Source organism: Symphodus melops (assembly GCF_947650265.1).
Source record: "Symphodus melops genome assembly, chromosome: 10".
Classification (NCBI taxonomy): Eukaryota; Metazoa; Chordata; class Actinopteri; order Labriformes; family Labridae; genus Symphodus; species Symphodus melops.
In genome coordinates, this window is record NC_136700.1 from 21,038,676 (window position 1) to 21,055,925 (window position 17,250).

General features: G+C 41.0%; 1 protein-coding gene across 3 annotated transcripts in view; it reads right to left on the reverse strand.

Moving 5' to 3' along the window:
* The window catches only part of usp2a (ubiquitin specific peptidase 2a), a 42,374-nt gene extending 26,040 nt beyond the window's left edge, over positions 1 to 16,334 (reverse strand). Inside the window, exons 1-3 of one of the 3 annotated variants that reach the window (XM_079353926.1) lie at positions 16,097 to 16,334; positions 12,848 to 12,969; positions 2,234 to 3,095 (exon numbers count right to left, since the gene is read on the reverse strand). In XM_079353926.1, coding sequence (XP_079210052.1) covers positions 2,234 to 3,040 — 807 coding nt within the window. In that variant the 5' untranslated portion in view covers positions 3,041 to 3,095; positions 12,848 to 12,969; positions 16,097 to 16,334. Of the gene's footprint in view, positions 1 to 2,233; positions 3,096 to 12,847; positions 12,970 to 13,434; positions 13,590 to 16,096 lie in introns of those variants that run through there. The other 2 variants (XM_079353928.1, XM_079353927.1) reach the window with 2 other exon arrangements.
* Positions 16,335 to 17,250: the final 916 nt, after the last annotated feature.

Consider the following 17,250-nt stretch of genomic DNA (forward strand, 5'->3'; position numbering starts at 1 on the left):
AAAAAAAAATAAACAAACACTCATCCTCCTTCCTTCTTTCCTTCCATTACTTCTTCGTTATAATGTTTTAGTCATTTTTGTTTTGTTTTTGAAAAGTGCTATATAAGGCTAATTTATTGTTGTTATCATTATGTTGAAAATGATATATACTGTGATTTCCTCTTGAAATATCCACAACGGCTTTATTTGTACTTTCAGATGTCACATACAAAAAAAGTAAGTGCTCTTAAACAACTACTTCATATGTCTGTCATTAACACAGTATGAACAAGCTCCAGCAAAATGTAGGACAGCTTTGTTCAAACGAAGTCCCAACAAGGTGTACAGGTGTACAGGGTTTGCATTAATGAGCTGCATGCTTGTAGTTTTAGTACGAGGCTTATGACTCAACAGAAGTGCAGGATTTTCTGTCATGTTTTAGGTTGTGTGAGGTCACTAATCTGATTCTGAATGGAAACTTGTATGAGCTGACAAACAGCAGCTGACTGATAAGAGAGAAAACAGCTGTATAGTACAGCATGCATCATATTATTGAAACTCCCTTCTTTCACATTCTAGACTCATTCTACAGATAGATAATGAAGATTAGAGGAAGATTAAAATGTGAGTAGTTGATGAGAAGGAGTATAAGCAGTGTAAACAATGTTTATTTGTATAGTCCGACTTCATCTAAGTGTTACCTTGAGGCACTTTACAAAAAGCAGGTAAAATACCTTACTTATTGCTTTATTACAAAGACCCAGCCTAATCCATCATGAGCACTTTAGCAACATTGAGCAAAAGTTACAGTGGCAAGAAAAAAGCGTCCTTTTAAGAGGCAGAGATCTTGGGCAAACCCAGGCTCATGATGAAACAAACTTCTACTGAAACTGGGCCACAACGTTGTCCTACTCCTTTCTCAAAGTTGAAATAGTAAAGATTAATTTTTTATATTTTACTGTTATGTGTTATTTAAAACACATCAATGAATCAATAAAAGAAAAGGTAAAAATGAATGTTAGTAGTTTTCCAAACTGAAAGAACTCAACTCAGCACACACTGAAGGCAGAGGCTTCTCTGTAAAGAGTCCATCACTATTATAACTAATCCATTCATACACATTTACACGCCACTGAAGCTGTCGTAGCCCAGTACACAGTGTCACATGGCTGCAGTAGCATGGAGTGTTGTTAACCAAACTTTAATATGAAGCAAGTAGAACTCAAACAGTATTGATATCTGTTTTGATCTCAAAGAGGCTGCTTTGGCTGGTTATTATCACACGACATGTTACTGTACAGCAAACATCCATGTATGGATGTTTCCACGGATGCATTACACATTTAGCTTTGTTAAAACACAAACAAGTAAATTTAGTTCGACTGATGAGCCCAACCATCATTGCAGCACCACATGCATTTCTCTCCTCTTCTGCTATAATCCTGATTTATGACATCATCATTAAGTCCACATCCCGAGGACTCAGTTTGATCCAATGTTATTTTCTTCTTCTTGTTACTCAATGAAATGTGCTGGAAGATTCCCTACAAATCCTTCCTGACTCTCTCTCTCTCTCTCTCTCTCTCTCTCTCTCTCTCTCTCTCTCTCTCTTTACGCCTCCTCCTTCACTCTCTTCCTTTCATGTAAGCAGTCATGGCGACTAATCCTGACGGGAACTGGGTCAGATTGGCTTTCTGACCTGTATTCAGGGAACTTGGGTCACTGATACTGTGCTCAGAGTTGAAGCTGCTGGCCTGCATAGTTTGGCACATTGTGGCCATCTTTTGAGACGTGCAAGTGTGCTAATTGGTCAGGAGTCAAATATCTGTGCTAAGGGCTCATTTGTCACATGTCACCATGGAGCTACCTGAATAACCACCTCTAGTTTCCATGTGGTTGATTTCTTAATCACACATTTTAATTGAGCAATATTTAGTGACATATCCTACCAATCAATTTTAAGGGGATGCTCGAGGGTTTTAAACATCTGTGTGATTTTGAAATCAGGTATTTGAGGGCATCAAATTGTTTTGAACAACAGTGCCCCCCTCTGGTAAAACTGGATGCTCATAAAGCCACAAAGCATTGTGGAGCTCTGCCATGAATGTGATTCCAAAGAGATGAACCAGTGTGCCTGTGGGTTGCAGACTGCAGCTACTCAGCCTTTCTTAGCCCTGCATATTGATCCCTGCATGCCCAATAAAAGCAGCCAGCTCAGACAAGAGAAGAGCAAGAACAGAGGATGCTCTCTTACCATGGAGTCCCTGGTGGGGGATTCGGACCGCCTGTTACTGCTCGGCTCCCATGTCGAAGAGCCGTACGCTCTGCTGCTGCTGCTGCTGCTAAAGGCCTCCTGGGTGGAGCTTCGCGAGAGGGCCTCCTGAGTAGAGCTCCTCAACAGGCCTGAATAGCCAGGACGGGAGCTGGAGCTGTAAGAGTTGGCCACATTGGTGGCTCGACTGCGGTAGCTTCGCAGGGCGCTGGTGGAAGAGGACGGGGTGGAGGAAGAGGAGGAGCAGGAGTTGGAGTTGTCGCTGAGGCCCAGAGAAGCCAAGTCTCTGCTCAAGTCACTCTGGGATACAGATTTTCGTCGGGTTAGCGAGATACTCGAGGCCACCGGTGGAGAGTAGGGGTAGCTGATATGGGCTGAGGACGAAGAGTAGGAACTGGGACTAGTGTAGGTCGATCCCCCGCTCAGCCCTGACCCACTGTAACTCTTGATGGGGGTCCTGCTGAGGCTCTTGCTCCGTCTGCCACTGACGCTGCTGCTGCTGTTGCTGCTTCCAAGGATGTCTGTGCGCGGGATGGTGCGCCCTCGGTCAGGATCGAGGTCTGTGGAGGTGCTGTAGTTGCGGCTGCGGACGGCAGAGCTGCTCTGGTAGCTGGAGGAGGAATAACCTGAGGAAGAGATGGAGGAAGAGGAGGTGGGGGACTTGTAGGAGGACACCCTGTCCCGCTCGCTGTAGGAGCTAAGGCCCGGGCTCAGGGAGCTGTAGGAGCTGTAGTGGCTGGTGTAGGAGGGGCCAGCGTAGCGCTTGGCGGTGGAGGAGATGCGGGACATGCTGCTGTTGGTTTCTCAGCCACACGGAGGGAGAGCCTCTGGAAGACTGCATCGACTGCAGCAGGGGCAAAGAGACACAAGTATTAGTTCATCAGCAACTATCAGATCAATACAGTACAGCAACAATGTGGGCAGCAGTGAGGACATCATTTATCTGCACTCTGTTCAGCAAGAATGTCGTTATTAAGAAACAACATGATTCAAGAATTAGCCTCACTGACGAGAAGAAGATATGCTACGCTGTACAGGAGTACACAACTCATTTTGTGAGGAAGGTCTGACTTCCTCACTACACAAAGAAAAAAAAAACAACAAAAGACATAGGAAGTTAATGTTGAAATGAAAAAATAATAATGTTAACTCCATAAAATTGGAAAACCAGCATGTGTTCAAGAAAAATAGAAGTCCTTGGTACAAATGTTTGGTTATTTCTTGGTTTTAATGAACAGAAATTGCAATGCAAACTCTTGCACGCGGTCTCAATGGAACAAATACGTAAGCAACATTTCTGCACCAAAAGGTTGCCGATGTATCTGTGCAAATTAGACAGTGCTCTCTCTCATCCTGTCATGCCTCTCATTTAGGTAAAAATATGACTGATGAGCTTATGTTTTTTAAAAGCATTGATACTTTTTGATATTACCGAGCATTAAAGAAACCCGAGATTCAATGGTTTGAAAAACGTGGTTTTAAAAATCTAAACTGAATCTATTGAACATTTTGAAAATGTTAAAATACATGTTTTTCAACACTTTAATATCTTTAAATCTTATGAATATTAACAGATTGAAGGGCAGGCTGAGAGCCCACACACCGCTGACTGCAAACAATCAACACTGCTACACATTGTCCCGTTTTTTCAAAGACAGAAACAGCTTTTTGTCAGCTTTTAACACAGTTAATCTCATTTCCTTGACATTACTGAAATCCACTTTCAAAGCATGCTGTAATGTTTCGTTTTGTTCAGTGGGGGGGTTTTCTTCACTTCCATTTGGCTTTAAAATGAACTTACAGCATCATTCATGATTTAGATAATCGAACAGAGTGAACATCATTTTTCAGTCGAGTACCAAATGCAGCAGTAAGTGTGCCTTAATGTGAAATGTGTCCACTGCATTAGCACACCAACATAATGGAACTTTTTTAAACTTTAAAGCCCCAAAGTGCAGAACTCAATCATTAATTCCCACTCAGAAAACTTCCAGTGGTATAAAAGACACTCTGGCAGAGAAGCCATCTCTTTCTCTGCAGTCCAGGTTTCATTTAAAAATATGTGCTTTTTACCCAATAAATCCCACTTAAATTATCCATTTACTCGTATCATGCTTTTGACTACCTGCTGCAGGATATGTGTATCAAAATATGATGAACCAAAGATGAAGGAGAGCCTTTGTTTATATCTTTATAAACTGTTAAAACAAAGCAGGATGACAGTTTTTGGTGAGAAAACACTTCCACTTCTGCACAAACCGAACAGGATCACCAAAGATATGAGACCAAAGGGGGCGCCAAAATCAATCAAACTAAAAGTTCCTCCCGGGAGCTAAGAAAAATATGTAAAACTACCAAAAATCTATCTCATCCACTGAAAACAAAATCCAAAATACTACTAAAGAAAACAACGTGACTTGATTTGAAGCGTGTAGCTTTCAGTAACCATCACCGCCAGCCTTCAGTCCTTTCTGCAAGTTAACCACAAACGTCTACATTTATTCTGCTACAAGCATTAAAAACAAGGCTACTAGGGAGGCAAAAATTCTCAATATCATATTAAACTGTTCGGTATGGCATCTACAGCCTTTTATGTGCTATTGTGCTCTTTCTATTTTGTGTACAACTAGCTTCCATGTGTTGCATTACTCCCATAGACTGGCGTTGTTTGTGTTTGTGTGTGCCTGTGAGTCCATGCGCTGGGATAAGGAAACCCTTCTTCTCTAAGTTCACTGATCAGTAACACAACAGTGTGCATTACTTTTACATGGTGAATGGCGAGGAGAGACTGCAGTATGTGACGTGGGGACATTCATGTTTTATTGTTGAGTAAAATGACAAGAGAACATTTTTCTATTATAAATACTGGCAAACCGTGCTGCTTCTACAAGATGCTATCCACCAACTGTGCTTGTTTACATCTTGGCAGTGAAGTGGGGGAGAGCAGGCTCATGAACCAGAGCTACATCTACAGCCCTGGCTAGTGGTGGCTGGCTGAAGGGCCAAAATAGAAGATTGTGAATAATGTCCTCCTGCTGTTGTTTAAATGTCAAATGTATAACTCACTGTGGATCTTTACTGTGGAAGCTGTGAACTACTTTGTTGGACCCTGTGGCAGCAGGATCAGGCAGTGAAGCATGACTATCAAGAAATAATCTTATTCCTGACTTGTGTTTTTACTGACTCATTTGTAAGTCATAAAAACGCATCATATTTAATTTGAGTCTGTTTCAACCAACCTTAAAACTATTTATTTTCAAATCAAGATACAATGTGTTTTTAAAAGGACTATTTTGATACACTCATATATATTTAACCCTATCTCACCCCTACCCTGTTTCTTTACTTTTCCCACAGCTATGAGTCCTGCAGCGCGTCAGAGGTAAAGCCTGCAGGCAGCAGCATGGTGTGCTCCTGAGGTGGTCTAAGGCTCTTGTTCACATACACAGCAGCGTCTGAATAATAAAAACGTATCTGGTGTTGCTGATGCGTGTTGAGTTCACTTTGTGAGGCTCCTATTTCTTTAATCTGTCCCTCTCTCTCTCTCTCTCTTGCTTCCTCTCGTTTCGCTCCCTTGCCATCTCTCTCTCTCTCCTCCTTCTCGGCACCCTGCCCTTTGTCAGAGTGCATCTTCTTCTCTTTAGTGTAATTTCCCCTCCTTCAGGGTCTCTATCGCTTTCTCCCTCTGCCTCTCTCTCTCACTGTGACTGCTGCTCTATCAATAATTCAGCATATGGATCTGGAGTAGGCAGACTGGAGACAGGCCAACACACACTGGTGGCCAAAGCACATAGTGGAGTCGAGTCAGGCCAGGCAGCTGTGGTCATTCAGTGGAGTACTGCTTAGCCAGCCGAGCTCGGAGCAGTAAGAAGCAGTTAAAGGGTTTTAAGTCAGCAGCTAACACATGCCCATAGATTAGGAGGTTTGCTCCAAGTACTCCTATAGCCCAGACTGCTGTTCTGCAATATCGCAGTAATGAACTTCCACCATCATTATTGCCGCCATCAGCCTGTGTGGCTGTCAAAAATGAGCTGTTAAAACAATGCATTAGCAAAATGGAACTTCAAATACTAACGCAATCAGACGTGCCAACACACACACACACACACACACACACACACACACAGCGCTGTTTCGCCTTGCCGACTCTGGCATTTTACATTCCCACAGTCTCCCTCCCTTTAGTCCTCCTGGCACTGCCTCCTGAGGCAGATCAACCTCCCCCGCCATTCTGCAACACGCGGTACACATTACACGTGGGGCACAACAGTGGCGCAACTGGCCATCTGTAAGAGCCATATGATCTGGTAATGTTTAGAGGATCATTTCTATGAGTACGGATACCTCATGCTACAATTTTGCATCAAAACAAATGTTGACAATTAAAGTTAACAATACAAAAACCAGTAGAGGGTGTTTCACTTGTAAGTGGATGTCTTTCAAAGCAAGTCATTGTGAGTTGATTGAATTAATGTTTAATTGAATGATTTTATTGGTTTGTAATATATTTTGTCCAGCCATCCCTTAAACTGTACATTCGTATTGCTGTAATGTGTTTCCCGTCTACATAATACATTTACCTTTGTATGTGCTAATAAAGAAACCTTATATCCATCAACTTTTGCCCTTAGTTGACGTCAGTAGCTGAAGATGAGAGGTGCACAGACATGACAGAAGCAAATAAAGATTCTGAGGTGCAGAATGATATGAATAATGTTTCAGAGCGAGTGTAGACGTGATGTGAAAACAGAAAAGACAAAAACCATTTCAATGGTGGCACGCTAAACAGCTGAAGACACCAAAACATAATCAGAACACTATAGGAAGTGGATACGAAATCCTGCTTGCCTAGACGAATGTAGGAGCCATAGAGGTGACTATGCAGCAGTGTTTGAATGGTTAGAGCCAGCTGTACTGGTCCAACCTTTAAAAAATGCTAATGAAACCTTAGATAAGGTGACACAAGGTTACACAAAAATCATTTGAAAGCTTAGGCAGAGACTATTTTAATAGATTTTATTACTTTGTGCTGTTCATGGTTGGATTTAATTTGGGATTTGTCGAAAAATATGAAAAACTGTTCTTAAATCCCAACCAAAAACACCTGTCCTCATCAATGAGAGTTGTGCAGATTTTTCAGGTAATTTCAGCAGCTTATTTGCTGCCTCATATGTTTCAAGTAGAGATAAGTCATACATGCTGAGTCAGACTTACAAGACTTCAGCCTGAGCTCACACTGTGAAAACACAAGGATTAAGACATGTGAGAGCTTTTATACTGAGGACCCTGAGTGATCCGTGGTGCCTGGAGTAGAACATAGCTCCTTTCTGTAGCACTGTATCTTATGATTTGCCTGTATGTCTTCCAAATCCTCGGCCTGGGTTAAACTCAAACTCTCTGTTCTCCCAGAGCCTCAGACGCAGGGCAGCTGAGTGAGACGAGCTGCAGAGAGTGAAGTGAAAACAAACTGGACACACCCGTGGGAGTCACATCACACAGCATGGACACCCAGGATTGATAAGATGATAGCAAACTATGCATTTCACTTCTGAGAGGAGATGTCTCCATGGAAACAACAACACACGCACAAGCACAATATTGTGCCACACACACAGAGTCCAGCTACTCTGCATTTTCAACCTCCCCTGAGGTTGTGCTAAACAGTAGTTACCATAGCTACCGATGCACAGAGGACTTAAAAGCAGTGGCAGCATGTTGTAATCCACAGCTAATTTACACTTACTACAGAGCTGGAGACTAGTGGCTGCATTTAATGCTCTGGATTCTTTCCCTTCTTAAAACAGCTGCAGGAAAATCTCTGTCAAATCACAGTGCTGCTGGAAATAATAGAATGAATAATAGAAGGGAATATGAGATGTCAGAGGGGACAAGAAAGTGAAAGTGCTGAGATGTGAAAAGACATTTTACTACAAGGGTGTGTAATTAAGCTATTTTTTCTCACCTACCAATAAATGAGGTAATTCTACTGGCCAATCATTAAATATGTCCAAGGCCTCGGTAAACACTGAGCCAATGCTACAGTATAACTGACACAGTAGAAATAATTTAAACATCATTTAGTGTAATCACAACGTTCCTGAAAGAGGTTCTTGATATGTAATGCAACAGACTGAGACAGACAGGGGGCGTCAACAGCCACATAATTTATTTATTTATTTATATTAATTTATTTATTTTTTGAGGGGGGTTAAATCAGATGATAACCCCCTGTGTTGCAAATGAAACCAATAAGTAGTGCAAAATAATTGCAGCTCTTTAATTGTCAACTTAAGGCTGAAAAGTGAAAGAAGCCTCATACAGACCTGTATTAAAATGTTAATTTCTAACAACAGAAATAAACATGTTTACAGTCTGGGGGGAAAAAAGACTTTAGCCAGAATAGCTCATGTCTATTTGTACACTTTAAGTCCAGATCTTTAGCTGTCAGTAACCCCTACACAGTAAATATTAAAGAACGAAGCCTAAGTGAGGGAAGTCGATCACTTGTAACTGCAGACGGCATTGGAAGTCTGTTGATGCTTGTTACCATGCTGGATGCTTTCACAATTTAACTTTCAGTCAAAACAACAACTGGCTGAGATCTGGAGCTGGTGAAGCTTTATTTTCCAACACCAGAGGTTGCAGCTCGCAGAAACCACATGCTAACAACTGCCGACTGCGTTAGTATTGAACTGCATACTAACCTGATGGTCATAAGGTTTTGTTTACCTGTGACTTTAAGGTTGCTGTTTTGAATACGTAACTCTCAGCAAAGAGAGTCAAGATGCGAGATGGTTCACTTCTCAGCCCCTCAGAGCGAGAAAAACAGGTGCGATGACTCAAAGAAATCATTGCCAATTAAATTTGTCGTGAAGTAATACCGTCACTAACTGATGTCAACAACATCGACTAATTGTTTTACCCCTCGTGTGAAGAAAACAAAAAACATGCATGCCCATCAAGGAACATATTTGGACTACTCATAGAGCTGCAAAAACATTGCACAATATCTTGTTGATTGGTTCTTTGAGCTTGCTGAAATGTTTTTCTGTCCAATGAATCAGATCTCTTACGGTACAGTCTGTCCTCTCAGGCCTCCCCTCTCAGCCTGTTAGAGAGTAGAGCCAAGCTTTAGTGCAGAGAGAGAGTGTGATGACGCAGGACGCTCGGCCGCCTTGCCCCCAAGTCACACTGCATGAATGTGACATCAGCATTGAAGCTCTCTGTTCACTTTTAGTGTCGGTGAGTCTGTGAGTGTGTGATGTATAGCTATCAGGTAGTTCATTCTCAGCTGAGTCAATGACAGCTTCAAGAGAGTACTGTGACTAAAATCACAATGAATTTACATTTTGACTCACTTTTTTCAGCATGTGTCTACTAACTGGCTCTTCAGCAGACACATGCTCCAATTTCCAACTCTTTGTGACTGTTCTTTAGTGCTGGGCTTGAGAGTAACAGTGGCTTTGAAGAGTTTTTTCTTTTTACTAAGGAAAGTTGCCTACTGCAGCTGGAATCAAAGTTAAAGGTCCCATATTCTGCTGTACTGGCTTCATATGCTCTTTCCTGTGCTTTTACAGGTGTCTTGTGCATGTTTAGGCACATCTATTTACAAAAATTCAAAGTCTGCGGACACGCGGCTTCTACTACCTCCTCCTGTTAGCTGTAGCAATAGCCACATGAAACACTCGGCTCCTTGGCCCCCCCCCCTTGTTGAAAATGGGTTTGTGACATCACAAGGCAATGATGACACTGATCCATGCCCATTGGCTCGTTGTTGCAAGTACAAGCTGTCCTCTGACTGACTGTAACATTCCCAATATGGTAAAAGGGGCGGGACATATCCGAGAACAAAGTCGAATGACAGTCGGTGCAGACTTGTGAGGGAAATAAAGGCTTTATTCGTGTGTATGAATGGCTGTGTATGTACCGGTAAATGGCAAATAGACTTCTTCTGACAACTTGAAGCACTTTTACACCACAGGTCACACCTACACATTCACACCCTGAAGGTCGAGGCTGCTGTGTGAAGAGACCATCAGAAATAACTAAACCTAATCATATACATGCATACGCTGCCGATGAAGCAGCAGGAACAATTCTGTTTGTCCAGAATCTGGGGGGTTTAACCCTTAAACGCGGAGTAAATAAAACCAAAACAAACAGATTTTTAGAATAATGAGAACTCAGTTTGATAAAACTCAATTTGGCCTTCTCAATAACACCTAATATTACTAACTTCGTCACAATATAAACCCTAGGCAGCTGCAGCAGTGCAAACAAACACCAGTTGACATAGTGCTGTTCTCTCATGGAATTATGTTAGAAACCAACACGGAGGCTATTAGGAGGTCTCTGAGCTGTGCTGGGTTTCGGCATGGTCTTACAGGCAGCTATATATACCCTGAAATGTGAGCAGATAAGAGACTGCTGATGTTTCTGAGGGCCACACTGACGCCTCTGCCCTCCCTTTCAACTGGCTGCCAAGCTGTTTCATACTAAAGTGAGTCTGGCTTATTCTGACCAGTATCCAGCCTTCCCTAGCTACAGGTTAGACAGAATGCCACACAGCCGAGGCAACTGCGACTACGAGAAGAACACAAGGGAATGAACCAGAGGAATTCAAAGTGCTAGCAAAGTATTTTTTCACCACAGGTCTCTAAGGTTGGAAAGAACGTTAGCAACTAATTAGAGTTCATCATTACCCCCATCTGTTGGTGACTCATGGGGAGGCCATAAAGGCTGCAGTGACCTCAGAAAAGACAGAGTCTGCAGTGATTGATGCTGTTGCCTCTGCAGCTAGCGGGCATAATCCTTTATACACTGAACCAATCATTTGGTCAATTAGGTACCATAATTTGAAACAGCTATCAATCTCTGACACACACAAACAGTGACGCAGATAAATCCATCAGACACTCAGGCTTGTCACAATACTTAGATTTGATACAAGTAAAAATCAAACAACATGAAAACATGTTTAATATAACGGCAACAAAGCTAGAAGTCCTATAGGGTTCCTTTTTTTTAATTATCAAATATTGCAAACAAACTCCATCAAACTGTCTAAATTGAACAAATATACTGACAATGCTTGGGAACCAAAATGTTTACATTTGTGCAATTAAGAAAATGTTCTCTCTTGCTCTTGTGGCAGAGAATGGGAGAACATTGTATTAAAAGGTATCAAAGTAATTGACATTTTAAAATCATGACTGAAAGCAAAAACTGCCTTCAAAATGAATTCTCATTTATATGTTCTCCAGCTGCACACAACTATTCAGAAAGAGTCAAGTGCAGGCAGCATTACAGCTCACCGAGGTGTCAGTAATGATGTCACTTCCTTTTGAAAGGCAGTAGCTTTACGCTGTCACTGATGTTATCCCTCTGACTGAGCAGCAGTAAAGCTAATTGATGATTGATGATTGACATTTCGTAAGCTCTACATCGTGCAACAAACCACTTTATGTTATGTATGATATTTGATGGAAGCAGTTTTTCACCTGCTGTATTGATCTAGGTGAGAAGCTCGGGTTAAGTTCTAATGCAATCTGACAAATCACAATTTCTGTGCTTCTTGAAAACGTCAAAAATTTTAATACTTGGATAATTTCTTATACGTGGCATTCTAAACCAAAACAATCTATGTTACCTTATATATGTTAACTTTTTATTTATTATTTATTTAGCCGTCACTATCCATATACTCCCACACGTCCTTTAAGGCAGAATCTACCGTTTCTGACCAACTTGCACAAACTTTGCTAAAAAATTTGAAACATTTTCCCTGCTCAACACTGCCCCTACGCTTGTCAGTGGTATTGCATGCAACCTTCGGTGAATATCCGTAAGATTTAAGAAAATGTGCAGAAATGAAGGTGAAATGAAGGCAGAGTAGAAGGCTCAGTCTGTTTGCGTATCAGACAAAAATGAACTGTGCGATGACACCAACTTTAAAATCCATCCAAGCAGTGTTTTTTTTTTTCGTTTTTTTTTTTCTATGGAAGCATTCACAGAAGAAAAGAGATATCTGTTCTGTTTTTTCTGAATGAATAAGACACCGGAAACTCAAAATCCCAACACAAGCTCTGATTTGGACCACCGTTTCCAGAGTGTTTGGGTCACCCACTCTTGGTTTGGGTTTGAAACATTGGGAAGATGCTCGTGCCTTTAGGTCACATAGATGATGTTGTTATGAGTTTGTTGATTTTGAGCATGCAACTGTGCATCTTTGCAGGTCGGACACAAACCATACTCTCATTTGTCAGGATTAGATGTTGTGCCGTGAAACACTAGCATTTTGTAACTCATAATTCCAAGATCATTATCTTGTTAGAAAAATAGACCAGAATTGTATTTTCCAATGTGAACGCAATGCACTTCCATCATTTTCTGTATTAGCTGTTCTGTAAACAATCGTAAAACTTAAACACCGACACAAGTATATCTGTATCAAACAAAAACACAAGCAAAGCTCTCCTGATACATGAAAAACTCCAAACTGTTGTACAAATACCGTTCTAGCCATATAACAAAACAAAATGCTTTTAAACAGCTGCATTCACTACTCGTGCACAGTTTGTGGAGTGAGGTCGTTACCTGCCGTGTTTGTAGCGTTGTGTGTCAGTCCCTGCAGACTGTGACGACTCTGGGGCAGCTCATCCTACTTTTGCTACCCCACAGTGTACACACACACACAGGCTCTGAGACAATGATCACACCTGTGGAAACACACAGACATGTTACATGAGAAACCATTCAACAAACAGGACAACACACAAAAGAACAGTCACATTTCAATCAATGTCTTTGCTGATGGGGGAGTTCCGTATTTGATCATTTCAATGACTGCTCAGTAAAACCCAAAGACAAATATTATAAGCTGTGGGCCTAAAAAAGAAAGATAGCAGACATGTCCTTGGTCTGTTTTATGCTGGCTCTTTTTTTAATTTCATGTCCAACCATTGACTTTTAATGTCTCCTTCAGCCCGTATTATTAAATCCCAAAAGGTGACCAAACAAAGAGCTGGGGAGAGCTATAATGTTGATAGATTGACTCAGTGTTTTACTGCTTCATCATGTGGCCCTTCCTGCACCTGTTTCCGAGTTGGTCATGGTCGTCTACTACTTTACATTTTCACTACAAAATGCAGTCTTCACACAAAAGAACTGAAGTTATTTCCTACCGCAGAGAGTCTCCGCAGTTCTGCGATCACAAACAAATCCAGAACGTTTTGAAGTGCTACCCCCTGTCTTCTATCATTGTCTCCTTTCGCGACGCGGCTGATCTAACAAGCTCTGCTACGTACGAACGCACTCGACCTACAGGGAGGTCCCTAAAGGCAGCAAGAGTGGCAGTTTAGTTGGTTTGGTAAAGCTGCTCGCTCCAGGCCAATAGACTGAAAGCAACAGGGTGCTACTTGGGAGCCAGTGGCCCCAGAGTGTAGGAGGATATGAGCACAGCCATCCAGAATACCACAGATCAAGTTACAGAGGCGGTAAATATAGCAGACGCCTCTGACCTCCACAGGTCACTCAACACTCGGAGGCATTCCAATTTGCTCTTAAAGGACTCACATTAAGGCTTCTTATAAGCAGAGCTGGGTAAGCATCAAGTCCACCAGTACACTGCTTTAGCCAGCAGGTTGGCTGCTTTCAGAAAATGTCAAATCTCAAGTAAGATACACAAACTGTCAACTGCTTTGTATCATCACCGGATCATAATTCACCTGCAGGCATCTCCTCCAGTAAAAGTGCCACAGCACAGCAACGACACTTTATACCACAAGACTGTCATGCTTCGTAGTTTGTAGGCTCTCAGTTGCTCTGAAATTTCAAATATCAGAGTGAAAGTTGCTATCAAGTTTTACACTGACTGCACAAGGAGTGGGATAAAATATCAATATAGTAGTAAATCATCGTCCTGAGCAGTGTGAAATAAAGGATCAGGTCACTGGTGCCATATATAATGATAATTTATTAAAAGAATATGGCACACAGATTTCCCTGCCAAGGTGTCTCACTGTGTCCTGACCTCTTGACTCCTCACAGCGGAGCTTGTCACATGAATGGAGCAACATGAACAGAAGTAAAGCCAGGGGTTCGGTTGTAAAAATGAGGTGGCAGGATGTCATCTCACACTGTTAGAGTGAATTGTTTATGACCCACAACCAAAGCTCATAAATTATGTGCATCTTTGCGGTCTGATTGTCAAACACGCCCTAAGTGCTCACACTGTCCCATTAAATCAGGACAGAGCTTTGACAATACCAACGTTCATCTCGTTAAGGAATTTAAATGGTGTTTTAGTATGTTGATTTTCGTCATATTGAAGTGTTTGCATTTTGTCAAGGTTTACTCAGTGGAACTCAAGCTTCACTTAAGACAGTGTTTTATTAGAATTTTCTTGGACACTTTCATTATGCGTCACTGAATCTTGCAGGAAGATATTTCTACTGGCTGAAAAAATTCTAATAATAACTTAGAATACCAAACATTGTTCAGACATCTTGGCTATAACAAAAACTAAGCCTCAGGGCCTGATTCATAAAAGAAAAGAAACACACAGCAGATCAATGATGGTTAAAATAGAAAGCAACAGCAGGGCTGAGTGGTTAGAATATGCGCCCCATTTACAGTGTACTGGAGGGCTGTGTGATCAAGTTTTTAATATTGATATATGTTCAAAAGAAACATTGGGTAACTAACAATGCTGTAGCCTGTGAGGGTACAGCATTACATTACACACTGACACAGCAGCTGGCTGTCAAAATACTGCAGTGTGGTCGCCTGCCAGTGCTTCTGAACCGTCGAAATTGGGTCAATTATCAGTGTATCTTGAAGCGTCTTCTAAAATAGTGTTATTCCTCCTGCAATTAGCAAACCATTAGTGCTATTCGGTTTTGGTACTGGGACATGTTTGACTTCTGTCCGTGAAGAAGGGGGCGGAGAGGAGGCGCAAACTTATCGTCCATTGGACTATGCACACACGGCGTTATCGTATTTAAAAGTTCATGTACATGTCATTGAGGAAATGTTTGTTACGATTTCGTTGGTTGAACCTAGAAAAACGTCCCACACTGGTCTGTTTAGGACCAACTTGCTGGCTGAAAACAGTCGGCTATCGTAGCCAAGATAACAACGCTGCAACGCAAAGTGTTCAGTGATGTGTCGCTCGTTAAAGACTCGACTCTTATGGCCGACTCCTTCCAGTGAAGGACCTGTACCTTGAATATTAGTGTGCATAAGTGTAATTATTCATTAACCACATTATTAAGTAATTGGTTAGGCATTTTTGATAATAAATAGGCTAAATAATAAAGTAGGACTGATACCCTTTACCTTCAGCTTGTTAATCATTAGTGCAATCAGGTAATCATTCTGTTCTGGGAAAGGCATGTACACATATTAAGGATGGATTACAATAATTCAAAAGTCACTGGCAATTATTCAAATAAAATCGAATTTCCTCCAAAGTTGATGATTAATGAATAACTTTTATTGAGATTTGGAGAGATTTTGTTGATTGATGAAGTCTACATCAAAGATGAAAGTGTTGCTGAATATGACAAAATTGGTCATCCAAAGATCGAAAAAAGAGCCTTTTTATGAACCGAGCCAAAAGATACAACTCACCGATAAGATCCGGATTTCCCATCACTACTTGAGATAGTACAAAAACGGCTGTTTCACTCGTATCGACTCTCTAATGTCTCAGATTGTGATGGGTTAAGGAAGTGTTTGTTAACAACAAGATCAGCTGAAGTTTTGACCATCGCTCCTGCAGACCAGTGATGTTACCTATCACGGTTTTGGTGGTGAGAGGTATAGGCAACTGCAGTCACTCACCTCACAGTTGGAGCTCATCCCGATCCAAACGAGCACCGAAACGCCACCCAAAAGTCTCAGTGTCGACGATATGAGCCTCTGAATAGCCCGTGGCCTCAGTGTCAGAGATAAATAAGCATTAATTTGGTTAAAACACTTCTAGACGCAACCAAGTAACGGTGATGATCGCTTTAATAGTGACGTCAGCCCTTTGCAGCAGCTCCTCCCTGATTGGTTCAAACCTCTCCGTGAGCGTCACCAGCCAGCTCAGTGAGCCGTCCCCTACACGGTCGCCATGGTGATGAACGTAAATATCAGGGATCCATTCATAGAAATGTGGTTTGGGAAAAAATACGTTTGAGTATTTTTAATGGTGACTTGGCATGTTTTATTACATTTGTATCTTTCTCTAATGTAACGCTTGAGTATTAATTATATTTCTGTTTTCTGTAAAGGCCTAATGTTGGGATTTTTGTTTATTTGTAGCATCATCTTTTCTGAGGCATGTCCTTAAAAGCTGAGCTAAATGTAATATAAATAGCCTGGAGTAACATTTCAACAATGATCTGTTAATCACACTAAATAATATAATATTCACAGCTGCTTTAAAAAATAAACTTATAAGGCTACATTGTGATCATCAACTTTGTGTGGTGTAGGCTTTAACTGCATTCTTTTGCATTCATTCTGTCTAAATATATTGAATGTATATTTAAGTCACAAGTCGCAAATGCGAAAAATCAAAACAATAAGTTACAATCCTGTTAAACGTTTTTTGTTCCTTAGATTTTTTTTAATTGTATTGCTGCTCCAATCAAATAATTCATTTTGGAACTGAGCAGAACTATTACCGTAATGCATAAATATAAAAGATTATTAAACATTATTTGGGGTTTCTTCATAAAACTAGGACTATGAACTTAGTTGATTGTAAACAGTGATAGGCCTATATTCAATGAAGAACATGCATGTTATAGCACAGTGAGAACCATTGATGTTTTTTTGTTAGGACTGTATATTGTACTAAAGCTTCCAGATGTGTAGATGTGAAAAAAAACGAAAAAAAACAACATTAAATAATTAGATGCAAGATCAAAACGTCAAAATCCTGCATAAAAATAAATGTTCTGCATGTATTTCTGTTTACATGTTAATCTGAATTTAAAAATGCTCAT